Source organism: Aedes albopictus, chromosome 2 (assembly GCF_035046485.1).
Source record: "Aedes albopictus strain Foshan chromosome 2, AalbF5, whole genome shotgun sequence".
NCBI classification, from domain to species: domain Eukaryota; kingdom Metazoa; phylum Arthropoda; class Insecta; order Diptera; family Culicidae; genus Aedes; species Aedes albopictus.
Window position 1 is genome coordinate 207,366,867 of NC_085137.1, and position 27,415 is coordinate 207,394,281.

General features: G+C 41.3%; 1 protein-coding gene across 1 annotated transcript in view; it reads left to right on the forward strand.

Annotated features, from left to right (window-relative positions):
* Positions 1-27,415, forward strand: part of LOC115265005 (neurotrimin) — a 370,539-nt gene that overhangs the window by 275,843 nt on the left and 67,281 nt on the right. Inside the window, exon 3 of the mRNA XM_062851040.1 lies at positions 20,173-20,389. Within this exon, the coding sequence (XP_062707024.1) occupies positions 20,173-20,389 (217 nt within the window). The remainder of the gene's footprint in view (positions 1-20,172; positions 20,390-27,415) is intronic.

Consider the following 27,415-nt stretch of genomic DNA (forward strand, 5'->3'; position numbering starts at 1 on the left):
AAAACACAAAATTTTCATTTTTGGTCCATAGCACACAGACTGCGCATTTTCAGCTACTACGGTTTTTGATTCGACCGAACCGAGATCGCTCGAGGAGATATGCGAGGAGATACCTCCGTGTTTGTTTTTCCGGGGGTTGGTTGATGCAATAGCCGTCCGAATGTGGCGTTAAGCGTTTTGTGTTGATTTCTTGCGGCTTGTAAATGGGCGAGGAGGCAACAGTCAGTGATTGCTTCCCATAACGTCAATTGCCCTGAATGGTTTGAATAATTGGTGCCAATCGTTTGTGGATTGAGAATGTTGATCCAGATATGAATTTAAATCGATGTGTCTGCATTTTGAAGTGTGGCAGTTTGATGGAGAGAAGCTTATTACCTTAACCTTCCAGGACGCGCGCCATCATACAGTTGTAACTGCACCGCGCTCGCGCTGTTTACAATACGAGAGGTTTTTTGGTGGTGTTGTACTTTTTTACAAGGGTGTACGTCTTGAAAAGTTAGCTGATCGCCTAGTTTTAGAGCACAGCAATACTGTACGCTGTTTTTTCACATCCAGTAGAAACAGGATACAAAAAAAAAAAAACTTCGGTTCATATAAACTAGGGTGACGATGGGTATTATCGGCAGGTTTGTTCTCTTCGTCATGGGGTTTTTTTGCCGGCCAAATTTCTTGAAACTTGGGCATATAATTCAGCTTGGCTGGGAAGGATTTGAGGTCAACTTTGAGTTCAACAGCTTTCAAAAAAACCCCCATGACGAAGAGAACAAAACTGCCGAAAATACACAATTTCCCCTATTTGCAGATGGTGATGCAGAATTGAGACATCCCAAGTAGCATTTTAAGCATACAAACTGTATTTCAATCGTACGATTAAATTTTATTTTCCAAATAAATTTTCCGTATTTTTGCCAAATTATAAAAATTTCAATAGGGTTTTTTGAAAAGAATTTTCATTTCCCATACGGAAAATACGGGGACGTTCGTCCCAGTGTTAACTATAACGTTATTTTTCCTTTCATCCTAGATGTCTCTAGTGGTTTTCTTTGCAAACAGCCAATAAATGAATTTAAAATCATCTTATCTATAGCAATACAAAACTGTTATATCTTTTGTAGCCAGCCCAAAAGTTTAAACCAAGTCATACTCTCTGTTCCCGCATTAGCACCGGCTACCGAAGGCGACCTTTCACACCTGAATGACAGTGCAAAACCTTTGTAAACAATCGTTAAAAGAAATCAGCTTCAGCACAATGTGTCGTTTGTTCGCCAGGCCCCATCAACGACCTCCCCTCCACATCCTTGCCTTCACCCCTCAACATCCCCTCAAACTGTCATAAAACACCGACGTAAAATCTCTCCACCGCAGACCTCGACCGCAAATGCGCGTCGAAAAAACCGCCATCAAAAGCCAACAGCACTGACAATAGCTCGGAAAAGTTCCACGTCGTTAAGTGTAATCTGTCCCGCATCCACCATTTTCGTCCGACCTCCCTCTCATGAGCCAGCCAGGGACTACAACAGGGATGGCCCACAATGGTAACAATGGCGGCAGGCAGCAGCAGAAGCAGCACCAGCAATATAATTAATATGAGAGCTAAAAATTAAACTCATTTGAAATTATGTAAACAAACGCTTTCAGTTTATTTTGGTTCTTTTACTGCAAAAGGGAAGTGACTGTGCTGCGGTCGGTTTTGGTGTCGTCGTCGTCGTCGTCGTCGTCGTCGTCATCATCATCATCGTCGTTGGATGTTAGCATATTGTCCTGAATGAGGAAGAACGGGAGCCTAAACGGAGGTCGGGGTCGTCGAAACTAGGTGGGTGTGTCGAAGAGTCTCTTAGCCTGGTACACGGTATATATGGGAAAATACAAAAAATGGAAAAACTCAAGTTGCTGTATACTTTTTGTGTTCCACTTTGGTGCCATATCAACTGCGCAAAATTTCAGATCGATCGGAAAAAAAACTATATTTTAGCGCCCGTCATTCTTAGTTTTTCATACGATTTACTAAGGGGAAATTTTACTCCTGCAAAGAAAAATCGCAAGGAGTCACCCCTAGATCCCTAAAAATAAGTCGACGAATGATTTCTGTAGAAAACTTCACTAGGAATCAGACCTCCGAAGACAGCAAACCGGTGCGACGTTCGTGGAAAAAGTTATTAGGCCTCACCCGATCGATAAAATAACGAGATTTTATTATTTATTGTTATTCCTCACACGTTAAACAGCGTTCGCATGCCATTCAGATCGCTTTGCGGTCTTCGGAGGGTTGGTTCCTCGTAAAATTTCCAACAGAAATCATTCGTCGATTTATTTTCAGGGGTTAAGGGGCAGCCTGTGGCGATTTTTCTTTGAAAACGTGATTTTCCCCATACTAATCGTATGAAAACTTAAAATGGCTGGCGCTAAAATATAGTTTCTCCGATCGATCTGAAATTTTGCACAGTTGATATGGGACCAAAATGGAACTCAAAAAGTGTACAGGAGTAAAATGTCTTTTTGTGTCCCACGCTACTCTACATACAGGGGATGGCCAAAATGTTTGGGATAGGCAACTTTTTTTCTCTCATAAAAAAGTTCAACATGCTGTAACTTTTCATAGAGTGCATCAAATATTCTCAAATTTTGACTGTTTGTCAACCTATTATATGTGCATCATTGGTACAAATTTGAGCTCGATTGGTTAATCGAAGTTAGCGAAGTTACACCCGTTCTGGTAAAACCAAGGGTAAAACACTATTTTTTATACTACTAATTTTTGAGCTGCCATATCTCGGAGACCAGTGAACCGTATTGAATGAAATTTTGAACTTTTATCTACAATATATTAATGCTTAAAAATCATTTAAAACATGGGTACTTTTTAAACGTTGTAAAAAGTTATGATGGATTGTCACTTTTTGGATCTTTTTCAAAAAAATGCATTTTTTTCATCAATGTCATAATTTTTAATTTTTGATATCCAAAGATTTTCTACTTCTGTTCATAAGATATCTATAAAAAGATATATTAGAGCCTATTTGGATTAAAGGAAAAACACATTTAGTAATATTTATGCAGTATAGTAAATTTGACTCATTTTTCTCTAAATGGGTGAAAATGTCAAACCATCAAACCCCTTCAGACCCCATGTAACGCACCTGAGAAGCTCCGAACCCCCTGAAAACTCCTCCGTAACGCTTCCGTAACGCCTTTGAATCCCAGCGAAAAGGCTCTGAAACGTCCTGAAATGCCTCCAAAATCCCCTTAGAACCCCTCGAGCCCCATGTAACGTACCTGAGAGGCCCCAAACCCCCGAAAACTCCTGCGTAACGCTTTCGTAACGCCCTTAATTCCACAGAAAATGCTCTGCAACGTCCTGAAATGCCCAAAAAATCCCCCTTAAACCCCCTCGGACCCCATGTAACGAACCTGAGAGGCTCTGAACCCCACGAAAACACCTCGTAACGCTTAAGTAAGGCCTCTGCATCCCGCCGAAAATGTTCTGAAACGTCTTGAAATGCCTCCAAATTCCCCCTTAACCCCCCTCGGACCCCATGTAACGCACCTGACAAGCTCCGAACACCCCGAAAACTCCTCCGTAACGCCTCTGAATCACGCCGAAAATGGGCTGAAACATCCTGAAATGCCTCAAAAAATCGTCCTAAACCAAAAACCCTAAAAACGCCTCCGTAACGCCTCTGAAAACAGCCTAAAATGCTCTGAGACCTTCGGAAACACCCAAAAACGAACCTGTAACCTTTCTTTGCTTTCCTCTGTAAACACCCCATGGCCGCCGTTGCAATAGTTCCAGTCATTATTGAATATTCTAATGCACAATATTGGTTCTAAGAAGCTTTCCCTCTTTTTATGCCGGACATAAAAAATGTGCATAAATTAAAAGTGCACAAAAATAACATGCATAAAAAGAGTGGTTTTAGTGTATCCACACACTTCGAAAAACCCATGTAATTTTGTGTCATTTAACGCCGACATATAGCAGCGAGTAGAATGACACAAAATTAAGTTTGATTTTATTTTTACACGATGCTGATTCCAGCGGACTTGTAATTTTACAGCAAGCGTCTTTTGTCATTAACCTAACCTCAATCCTTCATCTTTCAGAGCTCTACTCTCCTGGTTTTTCTCGATATGAATGAAGTTAAAACTACATTGAAATACCATTTGAACACTCTTTATTTGTTTTCACACGGGTTTTCATCGTTTTAGATATACAATATTCGTTAAAAAAACGGTTTTTCACTAGCAAATTTCAGGATCCGGACAACCTCCTCCTCCTCAGCGTAGACATATTCATAGTGCATTTCTCAGCCATCACCAAACGCATCCATGAGAATCGTATCTCAAATAGTTCACTCCGCAAGCGGTCGTCCTTTCTCGTTGATGCAGGATTTTCGGATAATAAACGCAATTTGAAGGTTGTCACAGGTTAAAAACACAACTCAGAAAATATTGGACCACAATCTGATGGCGTTTGACGTTTCATTGTCAACAAACATGAACGCGGTTGGATTGCGTTATTGGTCATGTAAATTTTTGGCACATGAAACTGAAAAGTAAGTCTCATGTTAGAATGTTGCTGGCCAACGCTTAAAACCACGTCAAACATGTCTAATATTGATCCGACAATGATTTTCTTTGCGTTTACGTACCCGAAGACTTAAAAATATGTGATATTTTTGTTTATGTCACGAATTATTGTGTCATTTTCTTCAATTGTGTCACCATCAAAATTGAGATTTTTTAAGTGTGCATGTCTAACAGAAGTTCTTTAAGTGAAATTTCATTTAGTTTGTCTATGCCAATTAGCAATTTTGGAATGTCCTGGATCTCTATTCCACTAAGAAAAAACCTTCAGTTGTATTTTTCCGAGTATATACTTCCCAGAATTTCCCTTATAAACACAGTTTTGTATTCTTATATACTGCATATGCTCATCTTGGAGCGTCTTAGATCCTTGGAAAAATTCTTGAAGGCATTTTCATAAAACCTTTCAAACTATAAAGACATGTCTGTAGGAATTTAAGAAAGAATTCTTAGCAGCGGAATTCCTGGTGCATTTCCTAGAAGAATTCCGGAGGTATCCCTGGGTGAATTCCAGAAGGATTTCCTGGAGAAATGCATTCCATTCAGGCATGCCTGAAAGTGCTACTAGCATGTAAGTACTTTTTTTTAAGTAAGTCACAGTGACTTCTGTACAACCGAAACCTGCACTGTCGCAAAATGTGTTTTGCTTGGAAGAATCCCTTGCTGTAAGAATTCCTGATGGCATCCCTGAGTAAACTCTTGAAGAAATTGCTGGAGGGATTTCTGAAGGAATCCCTGGAAAATTTAAAGGCAGCTTCTTGAAAAAAAATTCAAGAGAAATTTTCGGAGAAATACTTACTCAAAATTCGGAAGGAGACCCGTGGTCAAATTCCTAAAGGAACCCTAGGACAAGTTCCTAAACATTCATTGGAGGAAACACTTGTGGCATTCAGTATTATCATGAATTTGATGTTAACTAAATAAATTAAACTTGTGGCATTCCGGGGGAATTCATGAAAGAATCTCGTGACAAATTTTTGGAAGAATCTCTGGAAGACTTTCTAAAGGAACACGCTAAAAACATCCCTGGAAAAACTCCTAGAGCTATTTCTGGAAAAGTTCCTAAAAATACAATGGAAATATCTTGAAGGGTTTCTTGGATAAAAAAAAATCAATTGAAAATTTCCAGGCTGTTTGCTTGGAGAACTTCCTGGCTCCTGCATGCATTCCTCTTAAATTATCTTGAAAAAATAGGATACGAATCGCTGGAGGAGTTCTTGGAGGAATCATTAAAGTAATAAAAAAAATTCAGGTAATCCTGAAGAAAATCTTAGGTGCATCTCTGGAAAAGATGCTGGAAGGATTTTTGAAATTACTCACGGAACCCCGATCAAACTTTTGAAGAGATTCCGAAAGGTAGGAATCGTTGGAAAAACTTCTGAAGAAATTCCTTGAGAAATTCCTGGAGGAATTCTTGAAAGAATCAGTGGAGGAATTCCAGGAGATGTCCTCGGAGGAATTCTTGTGGATCCCTAGAGCAATTCTCTGAAGAATCTTTGAAATAATTTGTGGAAGAGTCACTGAAATCCCTAGAGGAATCCCTGGAGGAGAATGTCCTGGATAAATTCCTAGAAGAATCCTTGAAGTTCCTGCAAGAAGTTCTGAAGAAATCCTTGGAAGAGTTACTGAAAAAAATCTTGAACGAATTGCTGTAGGTATTCCTTAATAAATTACTATAGAAATTCCCAAAGAAATTACTGGAGGAATCTTTGGAGGAAATTTTGGAAGAATCCTTGAAGAAATTCATGGGTAATTATCGAAGAAAATTCTTGAGGAAACTTTTGAAGGAATCCTGGAGAAATTGCCGTATGTATTTCTGAAGGAAGTCCAAAATGAAATTCTGAAAGAGTTCCAGAAGAAATTCCTGGATAAATTTCTAATAAAATCCAGGTGGAACGCCTAGAAGATTTTAAGCAATAATCCCTGGAGGAGTCCCTAGATAAATCCTTGAGGAATTCCTGGAGAAATTTTTGGAGAAATTCTTGGAGAAATATCAGGAGGAATTCCTGAAGGACCTCTTGAAGGAACTTTTGGAGGGGCTCTTGGAGGAATACATGGAGGATTGCATGGAGAAATTCCTGTAGGTATTCCTGTAGGAGTTTCTGCATAAATTTCTGGAGGAATTCTTGGAGAAAGTTCTGAAGGAATCTCTGGAGGATTTTTTGGAGGAATCACTGAATGAATTACTGAAAGAATTGCTAGATTAATTTCGGAACAAATCCCTGAGGGAGCTTCTGAAGGAATCCCTAAAGAATCCCTGGTGGAATCCTCGGAAGAATATCCTAAGAAATCATAGGATGAATTTCTGAGAGAATCCCAGAAGATGTTTCTGAAGAAATCTTAAAAGGATATCTAGGAGAAAATTCTGAAGAAATCGCAGAAGGGATTCATGGAGAAATCCATAAGAGTTCGAGAAAAAAAACTCCTGGAGAAATCCCTGTTGCAGATCCTGAAGGAATACCAGGAGGAATTCCTGGAGAAATTCTTAAAGACACCCTAGGTGGAATCAAGGAAGCTATCCCAAGAGGATTTCCTAAAGGAAGCCCTAAGCAGTTCCTGGTGGAAGTCCTGGATTTGTTCTTGGAGGGGTTCCTGAAAGAATTTCAGAAGGAATTCCCAATAGAATACAATAAAAGAATCACAGAAGGAATTCCTGAAGAAATCCCAGGAGAGCTATCTTAATAATTTCGTGGAAGAATTTTTATTGAAATCCCTGAAAAAAAAAATCCAAAGAATTCTTGGAATTTTAAGGAATAAAGGTAAAATTATCTGAAAGCCTACCTGGAAGAAATTCCTAGAGAAATACGTAGAATAATTTCTGATGGAATTATTGGGCCAATCTCTAGCAGAATTATTAAAGGAATACAGATAAGGAGAAATCTCTGAAGGAATACTTGCGGAAATACCCGAAAGGTTTTCTGGCAAAATTTCTTACTTTTATGAAATTTAAATCGAAATATCGTAATCTGAGGGGTAGTTGATCACTATGGGCATCACGCCTTTTAACTCTTTTTTGTTTACCTATGTTACATACGGTGTTTGGTAAAGTTAGGCTTGAATTAGGTTTTTATGCCAGTTGCGTCAAATTTAATATTATAATATCACCTTTTTTGTTTGTGTACTTAAACTCGGTAAAAAGCCTGAATTTAAAAAAAAATCGCCACCCATCAACGCAGTGTTTATTAGATGACTCACAAAATACTTTTATTAATTCATGGAAGGCTTATTGAATATAGTTTTGTGTTAAAATTAATGTTAACAAATAAGTTTAGTTTGCCAATAGTATCTTTTGTGAAAGTAAGACAATTTTTTTAAGAAATTGCCTTATTTTAGGCGTTTAATGTGTGTCATTCTGTAACTTACTAAATTTTATTTTACTTTTAACATACAAAATACATCAGTTTAAATTGGTTCATATTATGGTAATGATGAATCAAATCAAGATTAAAATCTTTATTGACAAATAATTGAACTTTTTCAAAGAAATTTGGTGCAAATAACTTTTTACCACTTTACGAAAAGCTAATACCCGAGGCTTTCATATGCCTGAGATCTTACCGTGGTAAATTATTTCCATATGGGTGAAAAAATCGGTCAAATGTCCCGCTGCTTCAGAAAGCCGCAATTTGGTTCAAATCATGATTACCTACCCTACTTTTTGCTTTTTGTTTTGAAGGCCGTTATGCTTTTCTCATTAATCTTAAGCAAATCCGATAAGCTCTGTAAATGTGACTTCTGTTATTTTCCTTGCATGCCCAGTACAACTACTGAAAAGTTTCTTATCTTTAATTTATACACAATATTACATCGATTGTGGCATGTTGTATACATAAATCTTGATAAACTCGGAATCTCCAAAGACAATTTCTAAATCAATAAGTTTAAAATTATTACGATCCGTATCACCGTAACTGTAACCCAGACTGAACATTTCGCTCAACCTTCGACCGGTGAACAAACTTTTCAAATTGAATTTCATCATGTCTGCGGTGCGGTGGAGCCAACGGACGATCCATACTCTCGTTCTATGCTGCCTGCAATCGGGTTGTGCCGAATTCGGCCATCGTTGTCGTTGGTCCTTGATGGTGCCATAGCCGATGGACGGCCAGGAGGGGATCACATTCATCCGAGCATATGGGCCATTTGGTCCCCATTAAGTGGTGTAATTTTAATAAAACAAGCATTAAGCGAAAGCATCAGATCAGCCGTGTATGGGTATGGCTGAAAGTGTGTGTCTTGCAGCTTGCATTGGAAGCCGCCAATGGGACCAATGCGAAGCGTTAACACAACGTCCACCAATAACTGAGGCTTGGGGCAATGCGACAGGAATGTTTCTCCCGGGAGGACAATATTCGGATGGCAAGCGCCATAAACAGCTTTGTTTCAATTTCAAATTTCAGCCCCATTCCGGATGTTGAATGAGCGAGCTTGCTGCGCTGCTGTGGAAGTGCATATTTGGCAATGATTCGGTGTCCATTCACACACTTGGTTCGGTTTCTCTCGGAGCTGATTTATGACGTTTAATGAATTTCATGTTTCGCAGTTCGGAAGCTCGGTATTCGACTTTCGATGCTTAGAAACGGAAACGATGCGCTTGTCTATTTCAAGCGAAATTTTGGCAATTTGTTTCAAAATGACAGAAGAAGACATACATATATTTTTTTGCACAACATCACATTTAGGATAACATATCATAACCAACCATAATAGCCACAATTCTCGGTTTACGGCTACCGTTCTTTATCCTCGATCACACCCGATGCTCACCAGATCAAGTTTCAGCTGGTCCACTCATCTTGCTCGCTGCGTTCCTAGCTTTCTTGCGCCAACCGAACCAATAAAGATCAACAATTTTGCAGGGTTGTTGTCCTACACACTTAATTCAGATTGCCGGGATATCAGCATTTTTTCAAACTTTTGCCGAGATTCGCACAGCCAAGCAATCAGCAAACAATCATTTTGCCGGGATCTCGGCAATTTTGACAGTTCATTGCTGATAGTCGGCAATCGTTTTGCTGAGAATCAGCTAACAATCGTCACTTTTTGCTGAGATACCAGATAAAGATTTTGCTGAGCAGACGGCTGTGCGCGATTTTGCCGAGCCCGCGAATCTGTTTTGAGTGTGACATTCGTGCAATATGCCATGTTCATGGTATCCATCTGGCTTTTGATACTTTCTGAATTCTGTTTTCAAAAAATGTTTATTATTTTATTTGCTAATCTAGCATTTCAACAACAATAGGAAAGATCGGTGAAGTACTAGATTTGTAGTAATGAGCAGAATTTTTGTATGGTGAGAAGGTCAATTCTCCGTTTCTGCAATGAAATGGTGCAAAAAGTGTGTGTATTATGAATCCTTGCCTAATTTGATGCTGTTTGAGCAAAACTTTGGGCAACAGTGTTGTTGTTTTCTCCATTTTTTGCAACATAACCCTTTCGTGACGAACCAGCACAATTGTGCTGTTGAGCGATAGCGGTTTTGCATATTTTTTTCATCTGTTTAGACTTTGTTTTAAGTGATGTAAACTGTTTCAATAATTCAGCCATTACTTATACTCGTTTGTGTGTAAACAAACTTTTGTTTACGTTGCCTGTGAGATTTATCACAACAAGGTTCACAAAAAGTGGACAAAAACCGTAAAACATGAAAAAGTTTTGTCTGTCGTATAATTTTTATTTCCAGTTTGTCTAGCAAGAAATCGAAAGATAAAGAGTGATTCTTTCAAATGAGGTAAAATAACTATTGTTTTGTTGGGAAATCTTAGAGTTCTGGAGAGCCAAAGTTGAGCCATTTATATGGAGATTTCAATTTTTTGCGCTCCGTCACGAAAGGGATAAACAACATAGTTATCCAAAGTTTTATTTAATTTATTTATTTAATACCAATCTTTATCTGACTATGTCTTAATGAAGTAAAAAAAAAAACACACACACACACACACACACACACACACACACACACACACACACACACATAGATAAAACCAAATTACAAAGCAAAAGAGGAAAAACAACAATCGTCAAAATTAAAACTTAACATGTAACTTAAAGCTGATGGTTCACTTGGTTTAGGTTTTGAAAGTACATTATGAAGCGTTGCTGCATGGAAATCAAGGAAACATTGAAATCAAACAGATAAGCAACTACGTTGAAAGTAGACGACATGAACCGTACAGAATCGTGTTGTCCGTAATTTCGACTGTTTCGCCGATCCAGCCGCAAAATGTCTCGTCTTCGAAGCGATCTTGCAGGAGCGTACAAATTAATCTGTGATAGGAGTGCCGATGAATCGATGCTACCCTTCAGGATCTTTGCAATATTCATACATAGCCTGTGCGGTATGGCGTCTCGTTTCTAAAGTGTCAATCCCAAGAAGCTGGCAGCGGTCGGCATAGGGAGTCTAACGTTGATCCTTGCGCTAAGGTTGATTCCGCAGGGCAAAACGCACGAACTTCTTTTGTAGGGTCAAGTGGGGTAAAATGCCATTTTTCAAACTTTCATCGTTTTCAATGATAATTAGCCTCATTTGTTAGGCTCTCAAAGTGGTAACAACAACTAGACAATATTTGCTCGATACTTCAGCAAAACTATTCACTAAACTATTGCATTTTCATCGATTTTTAGCGATTTCAAAAACTGATTCGTAAAACGGAGGTGGTGCAAAACGACCATCTGCCATGGGGTAAGATCCCGAGCAAAGCCTGATAGCAAATTGAAAACTAATTTTGATGTTGTGATATTGCAAATTTTGATAACTCAGATTGATGTCGTTTTGGTCGTTTTAACGGTTAAAACATCAAAAATGAGAGCAGAAAAATGTTCCTGTGACAGCAAATTAAAAACCATTCCTGCTATCGATGATAGCAAATTGATAACTGTTTTTGTTATCAGCGCAAGATAAATGAAAAATCGTTAATGGAGAGTTTTTCGGTTGATATCAAATCTTAAATGCAATAATACAATTGCACTAACGATATATCCCTGGAATTACTTCACATAGTTTACTAAAAGACTTAAAAACTATTGTAACACTAAATATTTACATTAATTCAAAATGACAGCAATCCGAAAACAAAATTTGAAATCAAATTAAGTAAAGATAAAATGATATCAAAATGTGATATCAATTTGTTGCTGAATACAAATCATGTTTTCGATTTGCTGTAATTTTGTTGTTGGACTTTGCTCGGGATGCCACTTCATAAAAACATTCAAAAATTACGTCCATCAGTTTTCGGGCATTTCCGACTCCTGTTGCGCTTTTTTCGTATACTGAATAAATGGAGTGTTACCTCCCTCCCCGCAAAACGATGATCGTAATATTTCAATGACCCCTAACATGGAAAGCGTGGACATCAACAACCATGCGTCTCCATGGGAGCCTCAATCTCGTTGGAAACACTTGGCTGGTAATAAAAATCACCAGAAAACCTTAATTGTAAGCACGAAAAACCGGAAGTTACCAATTTTCATTGGGAAATCAAAAGATTTTTCGTGGGTTTGGTGGCCTAGCTTCTAGAAGAATGTTCGATGCAAACATATCTTGACACCATTCACCTATAGTAATGATCAAGTCCCATTCAGGAATGATTTTATGAGTTGGGCTATTTTACCCCATCTTGACATTTTGGGCTTTGTTCCCCTACATTTTCAATGCGCGCTGTCCAGGTGTTCTGGAAGAAACACCAAACAACAACGGAAAACTCCAGTATTGAGCGCACCAATGAGCAGTAGAGTGATTTCAAGCAGTGAGGATCTTCGAATTCGTTGGCAATCTTCATTATAAATCCGAATTGTCGGTTCGCTCTAGAGATAATCGCGTCGTAATGAGAACGGAACGTTAGACCATGATCGAGGATAACACCTAAGTCACGAACTTGCTGTACTCGGTCAAGAGATATACCTGCAAGCGAATAATCAAACGTTATTGGCTTCTGCTTCCGACTGAATGTGATAACCTGGCATTTTTCTACACTGAGAGTAAGTCTGTTAGCCGTGCACCATTTCTCAAATCGGGATAAAATCATTTGAAGCTCAATGCAGTCGTTGATGCACGTAACGTCGATGTACAGCTTAGCATCATCCGCATAGAAGAACTTTACTCCTGGCGGTAATATCAACGTCGCATCAAAACAGCAAACAGCAAAACCAATAAAGGGCCGAGATTACTGCCTTGAGGTACACCGGACTAGACATGTTCACATTTTAGAAAATGTCTCGAATCCCACCGGTCAAGTAAGTATATAATAAGATTTGATCGAGCTATAATCATTGTTGTATGTCTTTACGTTCAATAGCTATGACTTTTTAAAGATGAATAGCCCGAAATTACCAAATCGATTTGAAGCACATCGAAATCTTTATCAATCAAGCTGAAAATTTCACCAGAAGTTCATTTTAGCATGAGAATCATGATACTTACTTGACCGGTGGGATTCGAGACATTTTCTGAAATGTGAACATGTCTACCGGACACGTTATTGAAGGGCGTAGATTGAAGGGATCCGATTTTAACACTAAGCGATCGGCCAGTCAAATAGGATCTGAACCACTCGACAAAATGGCCAGGCACTCCAATTTTCTCTAGTTTCTTCAGAAGTATGGCGTGGTCAACTCTGTCAAAGGCGGCTTTTATGTCCAAATAGATAGCCTCTACCTGCTTTCCAGCATCCATTGCTTGCAAACACGTTGAAGTGAACTGAGACAGATTGGTGGTGACAGATCGTCTCGGGAAGAAACCATGTTGATCACTTGAAATATAATGCTGGCAACAGGTAAAAAGTGCATCATTTACTATGATTTCGAATACCTTGGAGCAGACTGATAGGGAGGTTATTCCGCGGTAATTGCTGACATCACGTTTGTCTCCTTTTCTTGTGAATTGGAAACAGAAATGAATGTGTCCAGTTTGATGGAAACTGCTGACATTGTAACGAGAGGTCGAAGAGCCTTGCCAGCGGTTCAAGAACCGCTGAACAGCAACGTTTCAATAAAACTGACGGGATACCATCTGGGCCAGCAGAGTATGAAAACTTCAGTTTACGAATCGCTCTTGAAACATCTCCTGCATCAATCCGAAATGTGTTGAAATCCATCACATCACGGGGAGTGTCACGAGTGGCGGTCGCAACTTGAGCAGATGACGCGGCGGAACTGCTGAAGGTCGCTTTGAATTGAGTGGCAAAAAGATCGCACTTTTCAGCAATCGAGTTGGCTTTTAGCTCTCCAAGGTGCATTGAAGTAGGAAGTCCGTCTTCGTTTTGTTTGGATTTGATGAAGTTACAGAACTGCTTCGGATTATGGCGTAGATTGCGCTGGGTGCGGTAGATATACTGTGTGTACAGGACCTTGTTGTAAACTCTATACTCCCTGCTAGCGGTGTTGAACAGCTGTTTCAGATACTGCGATCGCCAATTGCAATACCGACGCAGTGCACCAGAACGACGACGCTTCAGTGACCGTAATCGTTGATTTGACCATTTTGGCTTTTGAGGAGGTCTGGCCAGAGGAACATGACAGGCAACTATATCGCTGACGACATAGGTGAAATAGTCCACCGCATCCTTGACGTTGTCGATCGTGAAGAAAAGTCTCCAATCTCGAGAGAGAAACGCAGCATGCAGAACAGAGTAATCGGCTTTACGGAAGTCGTAACCAGCGGTTTTTCTCAAACAGCATCAAATTAGGCAAGGAATCATAATATACCATTTTATTGCAGAAACGGAGAATTGACCTTTTCACCATACTAAAATTCAGCTCATTACTACAAATCTAGTACTACATCGAACGTGCCCCATACACTAAAAATGTATACATTACATGTAAAAGCATTCTTCACCATTCATTTATGCGCTTGCGATCCAAACTGCGCGGTGTCTGTGGCAAAAAATATTATCGAAAAAAAAATCAGTATCGCTAAGTCACCCATCAAAGCTAAGGATGCCCTCTTTCATATGAGGCGAAGATCGAAATGTTCTATCGGGAGATCTAGACGTGTTCCCCGGTCATAAAAAATCAGTACTTTCAAAATTTTTTTATTTTTTTTAGTTTATATTTGTAACTTATTTACTTATAAACACAGTCACCATGAATACGAATCAAACCATGTAAGAGTCATCCTGATCGGTTCAGCCGTTCTCGAGTTTTGTTGCATCAAAGGGACTTCAAACTCATTAATATACATACAGGGTGCGTGCGGTAATTTTGCACTAACCTTCAAACAGGAATATTTCATCAAAGGGTTGCAATAAAAAATATAAATCCCACATCATCAAATGCAACATATTTCTAGTGAACTGTGAAAAATATAAAACCATTAATTATCAAAAATGTGGTGGTATGAGAAAATATTTTCAGATCCTATGTGTTGCGGTGCTGACACTGATTTTTGGAGCAGACCAAAGACTTGTTTGTGGTGATCAGCTTAAACTAGAAATACTTTATTCAATTGAATTCATAATTTTACAATAGTTTTAATACTTACAATCTTCAGTGATTCATCCGCACTACACAATTGGTTTCTAACCTTTTATAATAAATTTCAAAGCCTAATGTAAACGCTTCAAGCGCTTTTGCTGTACGCTCGACTAGCTAACTCGCAATCTTCTGATTCTCCTTTCATCTCAATTCCTTTCTTATCAATAAATATGTATAGGGTAGCCAGCTGCATTCGCCGCGCTAACATTCCCACCCCCGTAAATCTACATGTTTAATGAAGTTTTACTATTAATTTCCTAAAGTGCATCTTTCTGGTTACCCTATCAAGCTCGATCTAAATGATTTTGATGTAACAATGGGTGATGTAGCAATTGGCATCTATCCATTCCACACTCGTAGGCTCTCTGACAAGCCCGACCTGCGTGACGATTGAGACAGCATCTACACAGTTTTAACTGCCCCACCAATCTCCAGCGATGACAAACTTCATACGATTTAAATACATTGCAAACCCTCACGCAATGATTTGGTGCTCGACACACGACACAGTAGCTATTGTTCTCCGTCTCCGAATCTGTTGTTGCAATTTCACCAGAGATGTATCCACCGCTACGTGTTCGACGGTTCTGCGGCTCCCGCCCCACGAAAGTTACCTCACATGCTGTCTCCATCACCTCGTTCATGAATTCATGCAAAGCTTTCAGTGTTGATGATCCATGCTCTCTTCTATACCGTATCCATTCCAGTTGCATTTGACTAGGTAATTTGGCTTCCAGCTCCTGTAGCAAAGTAGGATTTTGTAGATGCGCGGTTCGACCCAACGCAGTGAGATGGTCATAGAGATTTTGAATGGCCATCCCATAATCTATAATTGTTTCTAAGCGCTCCATCTCTGGCACCGGAATGGACTGAACCTTGCTAATCAATGAGTTGATTAACACTGTCGGTCTGCCGTATAACATTTCCAATGTTCTAATGACTTTTGGCACTAATTCTGGTAAAAGTAACCGACTCCGCACATATTCCAAAGCTTTCCCCTTAATACTTCTCTGGAGTCTCACCAAATTCTCTGCATCACTATATCCACAAGCCAACGTAGTATTTTTATACTGGCTGTAAAAAACAGGCCAATCTTCTGGATCGCCCGAAAAGATTGGTAGATCTGATGATATCACTTGGCGCGCACATATTTGTTGGTGTGTGAGTACCTTACCGGTACCTGTGGTTCGTTTGCGAGGTACGTTGCTCACCGACGAAGTGTATTCGAATGAAGACGGAATATCATCTTGACTGCTCACTTCATCTTGGGATTCACATTCTTCGTCGGGAAGATTTTGATCCAACGCATCACTGGACCCTTTATCGCCCTTCACTTGTAAGCGTAGCAACCAGTATCGCTTTCGTTCGAAATCCAATTCCGCAGCTTCACGGTCCGATATAGCCTTCATCTTGATTGCATGTTCCCTCTGTATGTGATCCAATTGAATCTTTATCATTTCGGTTGACGGTATTTCCGAAGCAAGTACATGATCTTTCGGAAAACTGTTTTTCTGCTTCTTATGTTTCATTTCTTCAGCTTACAGCAACGGCGATTGAAAGTTGAAGATTTTTAAGAATGTTGCGGTGCTGACACTGATTTTTAGAGCAGACCAGTGAATCAAAATTCAACCATCGCGCAACAATAATGACAATGTCGCAACCTGTATTTGTTGCGACAAAACAACCCATGCGACATAAGTTTGTCCCAACTTGAAAATAATGGGATATACATCGTACACCAGGAGTTTAGAGATTTTTAAGCCTTGCATTGCGATTTTCGAACGGTAACTTCGAGTCGGTAAACACTGCAACTCTGTTGAAGCTCTATCATCAAACAGTTTCGACTTTGGGTTAGTAATAATTGATTATTCACGAGTTGAAAAGTACGCAACAAATTCAGCTTCCGTTTTGTCTGCAACAAAAAAATTCGAGATCATGTCATTATCTGTCACCAGTAGGGATAAAGACTAATCGTCGTACCTTTTTTGTTGCTTGTTTTGTGCCTTTTTTGTCTGACAATTCTCTTCACTGGAGCAGACCAAAGACTTGTTTGTGGTGATCAGCTTAAACTAGAAATACTTTATTTAATTGAATTCATAATTTTACAATAGTTTTAATATTTACAATCTTCAGTGATTCATCCGCACTACACAATTGGTTTCTAACCATTTATAATAAATTTCAAAGCCTAATGTAAACGCTTCAAGCACTTTTGCTGTACGCTCGACTAGCTAACTCGCAATCTTCTGGTTCTCCTTTCATCTCAATTCCTTTCTTATCAATAAATATGTATAGGGTAGCCAGCTGCATTCGCCGCGCTAACACTATGTTTTACACTAGCGCGCCCAATAACATTTCGGGTTCTACTATTTGATGTGTAAATAAGACGAAATCAGTAAAATGTAATGTGTAAAAGCCCGATAATGATACACGAGACGTAATGATACAGATATGCTTCAAAAATTATAATTTTAATAATTTTGACGTGGTGATTTTAACACATTATCGAATAGCATCAATAAAAACTGGTTGTTTTTTCGATACACTAAGTCTAGGGTACAACTTTTTTTAGCAAGCATCGGATCACTTAGCGGTCTTCAACAAAGATGTTCCGCATAGAATTCCCTATAATAATACTAAACAAAAGGGTTATTGAACGCTTCCAGTGCCATCTAGTGACAGAAAACTAAAACTATGCCATTCCTGCACATATTTGTACCAGTTTTACCATATAAACTTCAGACTAGTCGAGCGATACCTAAGACCTTATCAATTGAGCTCAAATTTTCTCATAAATGTTTGAGCAGCCCTAGTAGAATACCATTGCTCTAATTAGAATTTCCGACTTCTTCCAGTTATTTCTCCGCTATCTTCCATTCCAGCGATGTAGTTTTTTGTAGGTAACAAGCCTATGGAATCCCCCAACTACACTGAAAAAATCAGCTTCATAGCGTTCTTGACAGCCGAGAAAATGCAGATAGTATGCAGCTGATCCATATATTTATACTCAAGTTGTTCGCATTTTCGTCTTCTAGAAACCTCTTTTTTTAAATTCATGGGATATTTTTTGAACGGCGCACATAACGATGATACCATTGGAGCACCTCGTACAAAAAAATATTCTAAAGGGTGATACGGTCAAAATTTGGTCACACATTTTTGTTTCATAACTTGAGACTGCGTACACCAAAACAGCTGATTTTTTGACCAGTAATGCTACATTATATGTAGCTTATACCATAAAATTTTCATCAAAATCGATTAAGTAGGCAGCGGTTCTCAGGATCGTTCAAAAAAGCTTATCGATATTAGGACCACTTTTTTCTTCCTAAATCATTGAAATAATCACAATTGTTCGCGAAAAAATCATTTAGTATAGATCTATTGTCGAATTATTTTTGAAACGTGATTACGATATGATTTAGTGCAAAAATATCGCACGCACCCTGTAGATACCCAGTCAACCAGTGATCGTATAAGATGTTGCATAAGATGACAAAGTGGAGGGTGTCTGGGTGTCTTGCGTTTTGAAAGTTAGTTTATCTATTTGACTAAGAGATGCCAACTTTTGGTCCGCGTGATATCAATTTTACCGAATCAAATTAACAATTTAAAAAAGTGTTACGTTTTGGGTGCTGAAAAACTGTTGAGGGCAAAACGCACCTTGAGGTGGGGCAATACGACCTCTGGCATTTTCCGCTTTGAATTCTTAAGAAATATCAAGCGACTCCATCTTACTGTTTACGGCAGCAAATGGAAGGAGTAGGAGGCGGATGGTAGTTAATAGCTTGATTCCATATAATCAGCGCGCAATTGCTTAAATTGTGTGCGCTTCAAATTAGACAATCTTTCCAAATGTGGAAAATCATCGTTTTCCACGCTTTTCATTCGAATATTCTTTGCGTTCTTGGGCTTGTCCGGGTCAGTTTAACGTCTAGTTTGCTTGCATCGAATGGAACTTCTCAAATATAATGAAATAGCGTGAGGGCGTTTTGCCCCGGGGGTGTGTATTACACCAGGTTACCCTAGTAATTGCTGGCGCTGATAACAGGTCGTTTTCTTCATATTCACTCAATTTCAAGCGCTGGTTATCCGTGTTGAGAATGTTGTAGCCGATGCGGCGCAGCAACGCTTCTGTAGCGTTTTGCAGCATACACAAACTGGCCGGCTGTCATCTCCATCTCCTCGCAGTGTACCGCACTCCCCGCATCCACTTACTGCTTATACGCTAACACCTTTCTTAAAAACACCTTGGTTCGAGCCGTACTATCTCAACTAAAGGGGGGAAATGTTAGGTGTGACCATAGTCATCGCGCAAAATTAAAATTTGAATTCGAAAAAAATGTAAAACATCCCGTTAAAAAGTTATGTTGAAATATATGACTTCTAGGGGTCATGCACATACAACGCAATATATCTCGTAAAGCATGAGATTTAGCATTATAACGTCTTTGACAAAGTTGTTCAAAATTGCATTTTGCACAACTTTGCCGAAGACATCAAACGCCTATGGTATACAAATCAAACTTTCTTCAGTTGATTCTTAAAGGTACAGAAAGCGCAGGGAAAATTTATGGGTTGTTATTTGATCGTTTGCCGTATTTGATGGTTTATGTCGATATAAACTGACGCAAGTTGGCGCCATCATCGGTGGCTGCTGGTATACTTTGTTCTGTTACCGCAATCAGGGTTGAAGAAGGTCATGTTTACATTCGATTAGCATATTGTCCTCCAACGACAAGCAGCCCAGTCAGTGTATGCGGATTGATACCGAGATGGGGCTTAGTGGAAACGATTGGGCCGACGACGACGGCACCAATTTTCCAAGCAAATATTGGCTCGTGTCGAGCTTGTCGGGAGGAAATCGATCAGAGGAGGTGCAGAACTGGAGCATTATAAAACATAACTTTAAGAACTTTGTCTGCCTCATTTCATGAGAATAAGAAATCCCAATAATCTAAATAGATCTAAATAAGAAATTCTTTGTAGTACTCTACAAATCTACGGAAAATCTTCAAGAAAATCTCACATTTGGAATTTTTGTTATTAAGTAATTCAAGTTGTTAAATTTCCCATACTATTACACATGTTGTTTTCCTTCTTCTCTTCCAGGTCGCATGGATGCACTTCGAGCAGTCGGCCATCCTGACCGTGCACAACCACGTCATCACCCGGAATCCCCGGATCAGCGTGACGCACGATAAGCACGACAAGCACAAAACCTGGTTTCTGCACATTTCCAACGTCCAGGAGGAGGACAAGGGCCGATACATGTGCCAAATCAATACGGTTACGGCCAAGACCCAATTCGGTTATCTTCATGTGGTCGGTAAGTTCTTAAATTCTTTGCTTCCGGGGTTCCACGCCGAAAGGGATAATATGGCGAGGGAAAGAAAACGGTAAACGTGGTACAAGTTGTGGTTGCGTCGCACCCAGCGGCAGCCACCCAACTCGAAGATGTAAAACGGAGCTATAAAACCGAAAAATTGGCACGCTGACTAATTTACATATTGATACGATGCAAATTGATGAATCGATCGTTCTTCTGTTGCCCTGTGGAGCTTCCAGGGTGTTGCCTTGTGGAGGGTGTGATTGGATCGTTATAATCCGGATAAACAAACTGTTAGGGTGCCTGTACCAGTTATCGCACCACCTAAGAAAAACTATTTCTACAAAAATAAGAAGAAGACCGACGAATGTAAACAATAAGTCAAATGATTGATTAGTTTTCATACTTTGCAGGAAAAATATAAAGCCGGAGCCAAAACTACTTTTAGTATTTATTACGGCGTGTGCCAATGATAGGAACTCTGTACCAGTTATGGACACATTTGTTAATTTGGGTTTCACTTCGCACTATTTACATGCATTCCTTATAGGATTTGTCATAACTGGTACACTATGGCGAAATAGGGTGCAAGGAGGCCGAAAAGTTAAGGAAAATGATTTATTTCTACCATAGTTTGAGCAAATTGTGAAGTTTGAATGATTGCAATCATCTTTTGTGATCGTGGTCTATTGTTCACGAAATTTTTCTTGTTGATTTGTATCTTTAAAGGTTGAAAATCAACTATGGCGAATTCGAGGTACTATAGCCATAACTGGTACACTGAGCCTATTTATGCAATGGAATTTTTGGGCATTTATGCAAGTTGTTCTATCATTGAATACGAATGTAATTTGAAACCTTTTTTTTGAGTAATTGCATCCCGCCAATTGATTCCCTAAAGAATGCACAGTCGTTTTCGTGCGCCCAGATTTTAACGGTTACAGACCTTATAATACCATTCCGCGTGAGGTAAATGGAAGGCGTGTGAGTGACAACAACTGGGTTTGGTATGCAAATATGACTGGAGCACATATTTACCAATTCCGGCTGTTCGATAATTCACATTTTGTGGTTGATTTGGTGTGCAATGGCAATAACTTGTTGCGTCTGCTATCGTTGTCCGTCGTACGACGACGATTCGTTTGGATGTCGTTGCACCGTAAAGCCCGGTATGCTGCTGTATGGAAGTGGGAAAAAACCGCACGACAGACGGGATGGAGCCAACCATCATTGAGCCATGCGATGGAAACTGTGAAGCTTTAATTGGTCCCGGAAAATGGCAGCTTTCATCACGGTTTGGTTTTGATGGATTCATACGTTTCTAGCGTAAGAGCTGAATGTAGTCATCCATAAACGACAACCGACCAGGGTGCCAGGCGAGTCGTTATTCATTCGTCATTTTCAACACCCCATCAAGGCGACATAATTGTCATTCGGTAATTGTGACGATTTAATAATGTCTGTTCGAGATATTTGATGACTGAACCATAGGATTGGAAAATAATTTGATCAGCTGCTCAAACCGAAATGCGATTGTCGTTGTGTGATCATATTTTCCCACAAAATCTGATTAATCAACCATAGCAACGTCAATACTTGAATCGGTATCGAATATTTTTGTATAAAACGATATTCAAATGCAAAATGCTCCATGGGAAAGTAATCTGTTTGGCAGGTTTCGAAAGATAACACCGTTTGGGATCCCAATCCTTTCGGCATTTGCCACCTTCTGGATGTAGGTTCACCGTAGGGTGCAGAGAGCTCGTGGTATAACCTTCGCAACCACACAACGTTCTCCTGCACACCGCCAAAGATCGTCCTTAGCACTCGTCGTTCGAACACTCCAAGTTCTTGCAAGCATAACTCAAGCCTCATATCCGTAGCGTCCTATACCTACATGGTACATTTGGTGTCGGGTGAACCTTTTTTGATCGCAGTTTCTTCTAGAGCCCGTAGTAAGGCAAAACTTCCACTGATGATGAGCCTTTGTATTTCACGCCTAGTATTGTTGTCAGCCGTTAGTACGAATTCAAGGTAGACGAACTCCTCCACCACCCCGAAGGTATCCCCCGTCTATCATGACATTACTACTTTCGACCTTTGCTGCTTCGCGTTTTAGGCGGGTGTACAGTTCTACCACCGTCTAGTCAGCTCTCCAGGAAAGCCATTTTCGTCCATTATTTTCCATAGCTCTGTGCGGTCGATACTGTCGTATGCCGCTTGGAAGTCGATGATGCTCGTCAAAGTGCTGCTTCCACCTTTCGATCACCTCACGTCCATCCGTCAAGAGGCCCCCGTCTTGGGATAAGGACGGCTCGGGGCACGAAGCTGTTGCGGACTGTGTTGATCTTCTCGTAGAATTTCCATGTTTCATTGGAACGGCATTGTAACGTTCCACGTTTTGCCGGGCTCCTTAATGCAGCATTACCATTCGTGCTGCGTTATTCTCCTCCAACATCGCTCTGCGTTCCTTGTCGAACCATTCGTTTCGTGGACTCCTTTCCACGTGCCTGAAGGTGCTCTCGGCTGCGTCATTGATGGCTGCCTTTATTGTTCTGCAGCTTAGTCTGCTGCAGTCTTCTAGAGGGACCATATCGAACTCGCCCTCGTATGACAACGCTGCCGGAGGCGAAGCTTCCCGGTGGAGGAGCTTCTTTGCGGAAGGAGCAGAAGGAGGGAGGGAGGTGGTGGATGAGGGGACTGGGGTAGGATTACCCGGTGGAGGAGCTTTCCGGTGAAGCAGGTAGGCAGGGCACTTTAACGGCAAAAGCTCCTTTATTAGGAATTTCACCCACACCTAAAATCCTCCTTCACCTACAATCCTACTTCATAGGAAATCCAAGATGGCCACCAGGTCAATACCGGAAGTCAGACAACCTATGTCTTCCAAAGACCTTGCCCTGAGGTACCCCCGCGATGAGCTACAACATCCTGTTGCCTTCCTCGGTGTCATAGATTAGCACCCTATTCTGAAAGTAGCTCTCCAGTATCCGGCATAGGCTAATCGGGACTCCTAGGCGGTGTATGGCGCACTCGATAGCGGCCCAGCTGACGCTGTTGAACGCATGCTTTACGTCCAGCGTGACGACCGCGCAATTACGGATTCCTGTTTGCTTCTTTTGAAGCGCTATCTTGGCCGTTTAGGTTACAGCCCTAAAGCGTCCACCTTCGATTGACCTTTCCGGAAGCCGAACTGCTTATTCGAGAGACCAGAGTCATCGGGTTTCTCGGTATAGAACATCAGCCTCGACAGAATGGTCCGTTCCAACAATTTTCCGGCGGTGTCCAGCAGGCAGATAAGTCTGTATGCCGACGGGTCGCCAGGTGGCTTCCCGGGTTCGGGCAGTAGAACCAATCTTTGCTTTTTCCACCTCTCTGGAAAGTGCCTCTGTCTAGGTGTCTAGGCACATCTGCATAGCCATTCTGAACATGTCAGGACTAGTTTCGATGGCCGTCTTGATGGCTAATGTTGGGATACCGTCTGCACTCGGAGCCTTGTTCAACTTGTTCAACAGCGACTTCACTATTGCAATGAGTTCGTCGTTCGTTACCGGGGCTACCTCGCTATGGCCGGTTTGGCCATAGGGAACGAGGGCTCATGGTCTTGTATCGTGGCGCGGGAACAGCGTTTCCACGATCTTCTGCAGCATCTCTGGGGAGCGTTCTGGGGGTGCTGACACGCCCTTCGTTTTGGGCATGACTAATCTGTAGGCATCACCCCATGGGTTCGTGTTGGGTGCCTGGCAAAGATTTTCGAAGCACGACCGCTTACGTGCCTTAATCTCTTTATTCAGTGCCAGTTTAGCCGCCCTGTAGGCCTTACTTCGTTCAATTCTATCCTCATCGATGCGAGCCCTTTGCATCCTCCTTCTAGCTCTTAAACATGATGCGCGGAGTTCTGCGATTTCTGGACACCACCAGTACACCGGTTTGCGTCCATTTCTGGGTAGGGATCGCCTTGGCATAGCGGCGTCACATGCACGGCTTAGGGTTCCGACTAGATCATCGCTGGATAGATCGTCGGTGTTACCAAACAACACACATGATTACAAAACAGTGACGGCAGCGTATGTAAGGGTTGCGCAGTAAGTCACAGTAGCTTCTGTGCAACCCTTACATACGCTGCCGTCATTGCTTTGCAACCATGTGTGTTGCTTGGGCACCCTCCATAAACAACACAGCGTAACAAAAATTTACTTTTTGTCTGTCTCAAGAGCAAACTTAAGTGTCTCCGAAGGATTTTGAGCCGCTGAATCCGAATCCGGGCTCAGATTTGCTCTAACACGTCACAATTTTGAGCTATACCTCAATTTATGGGGCAAAATATGCGATTTTGGGCTTTTTTGACAGCAATCCATTAAGCATGGAAATATTTTTTTAAGCAATCAAAAGGTTAATTGGTCAATTAACATCTAAATTAACGACTTATGCAAAATATTTTGTTTTACCTAATCAAATTTGATAGTTTTAAGCGATTTATGTTAGGTACGATATTTCCCATACAAGTCACCCTCCAAAAGTTGCATGCAAGTTTTCATACTAACATAAAATGCTAAAATCTATCAAATTTGATTAGGTAAAACAAAATATTTTGCATGAGTCGTTAATTTAGATGTTAATTGACCAATTAACCTTATGATTGCTTAAAAAAAATTTCCTTGCTTAATGGCTTGCTGTCAAAAAAGCCCAAAATCGCAAATTTTGCCCTATAAATTGAGGTATAGCTCAAAATTGTGACGTGTTAGAGCAAATCTGAGCCCGGATTCGGATTCAGCGGCCCAAAATCCTTCGGAGACACATAAGTTTGCTCTTGAGACAAAAAAATGTTGCGCTGTGCAATCGCTCCACAAATGCCGGCTTATCGAATCACGAGGTCAGCCATCCCCGATGACGGCCGATGACCTTCGGCTGTGGCCGTCTTCCTCCGTGTTCCATTTTGTATCGAATCGCCAGATGGTCACTATGCGTGTATCCATCGTCGACCCTCCAGTCCAAGCTAGGGTTTAGACCCGAGCTAAAGAAGGACATATCAATGATGGACTCTGCACCACTCCTACTGTAGGTTTTTTTTTGTCGCCTACGTTCGCGACATCCACGTTCGGTCTAGCAATAGCTTCGAGTAAGGCCCAGCCTCTCGCGTTAGTCAAGCGGCTACCCCTCTCAATCGCCCAGGCGTTGAAGTTTCCACCAATGACCATGGGACTCAATCCCACTATTGCGCTTGTTAACGATCCCAGCATAGATGAGAATTGGTCTATCGTCTACCTGGGAGCGGCATAACAACTGCAGTAGTACACCCCGTTGATCTTCGCTATTGCGAAGCCCTCGTGCGACGTGCAAATCATTTCCTGGACCGGAAAACGACCGGTTGTACAGATCGCCTCTAGCTTGACATTATCCAATACCCAGTTCCCGTTATCGGGAGGATGCGGTATGGATCCGACAGTAGGGCGTCTGTACTTGACTCCAAGACTGACTGCCACAGCAACTGTTGTGCGGCTTCACCAGTGGTTCAGGTTTATCTGTAAAACCTGCATTATCGTCGATTGGTTCGACCTCCTCGCCTTGTTCACCTTCCCTTTGGGGAGCTTGCTCGTGGTGAACTGCGTACCTGCCGCAGTTAATTTCGCCTCGAATGGCCCTCAGCACCTCGGCGTATGTATCCGCCACAGCTTCGCGTCGACCAATTCTCGCTTGCGGGTTGGTTTTATTTTTCTCAACTTCTTCTTCTTTCTAACTATAATCCAAGTTTTCTCCTTCCCTTGGTTCGGTTAGCCACCGTTTCTGTTAGGGTTGACTTCCTGAGGCTTGGTTTCCCTGCCCCTTGCGCGATTTGCAATCGACTCGGGAACTGGTTGCTCGTGCTGGCCGTCCGCTACGGCTCAGGCCAGCTGCATGGTTTTGTGTTGCATCGTCGCGTTGCTAGAAAAGAGGAAGCTGTCCGTTTGGGTGGACCACTCCTCCTTACTCGCATCAGCTGCACTCCGTTCTTCGACCAGGAGGTCATACTCTTTCTTGGCCAGAGCCAGCGATTTGCGAAGCTTCAGCAGCACCTGTTCCAGGTCCTTGCTGATGGTAGTCCGCCCGCTTGAGCAGCCGATCAGCTCGTTCAGCTGTTTGGCAATTACCAACACCTGCCACCTGCTCGCTGTTGGATACACCCGCAGCCCCTCGTTGTGACGATCTCGCCAGTTCTCCTTGCGTAAAAAGGTTCAACGGCGTTCCCTCTGCCTCTCCACTCTCGATCACGTTGTGGTTGTTGTTCATGGGTTTGGTAGTCCCTCTGAGAGCCGCTACCCCACACTGCAAATGAAGTAGTCACCACTGATTCTGGTGGTTATTTATGCAAGCAGGGATGCCACCCGAGGGTTGGCCCAGGCCTTTATGGGGACTGGACTCAAAGCTGGATCAGCGTTAACCAGGAGTGTTCATCTGAACCTACTTCCACCAAGTTGGTTGCCTAAGCTGATCATAGGTCATGAACGTACTCTAAGGTTTAATGGGACAGAAGACAGCGCCGACATTAGCCCATCTAACGTTTCAAGTCAGAGTCAAAGCGTGTACCATCTCAGTTACCAATTACAAAGCATGACCAGTATACCATAATCAGGAACATACTGGCGTCATTCCCCTAGCATTCCCTGTGACACTTTAAAAGCGGTGTCATGTCGCTTGTACAGAGTTGCTTCCGGATGTGTGGAATTTCAAAAGAGAGCCAGCAGAGCCCACTGATGGGCCCAGCCACGCCTAGGTTTATTCCGTTTGAGCAATCCGTATGTCTCTGTGCTTGGTCACCTCCCGGTGTCAATGGTGGCAAGTTCACACCTGCTTGGTGCTATAAAGTGAATAGTGTCAAGCAAATATTGTTTAGTTCCAATTAATTCCTTACATACATACATTTATTTGTTCAACATCATTAAGACAAGACATAATCAACAATAGTACGCTACAATACTCGGTTTGTGGCTGCCGCTCTCCATCCTCGGTCGCGCCCAATGCTCGCCAAGTCACGCTCCACCTGGTCCG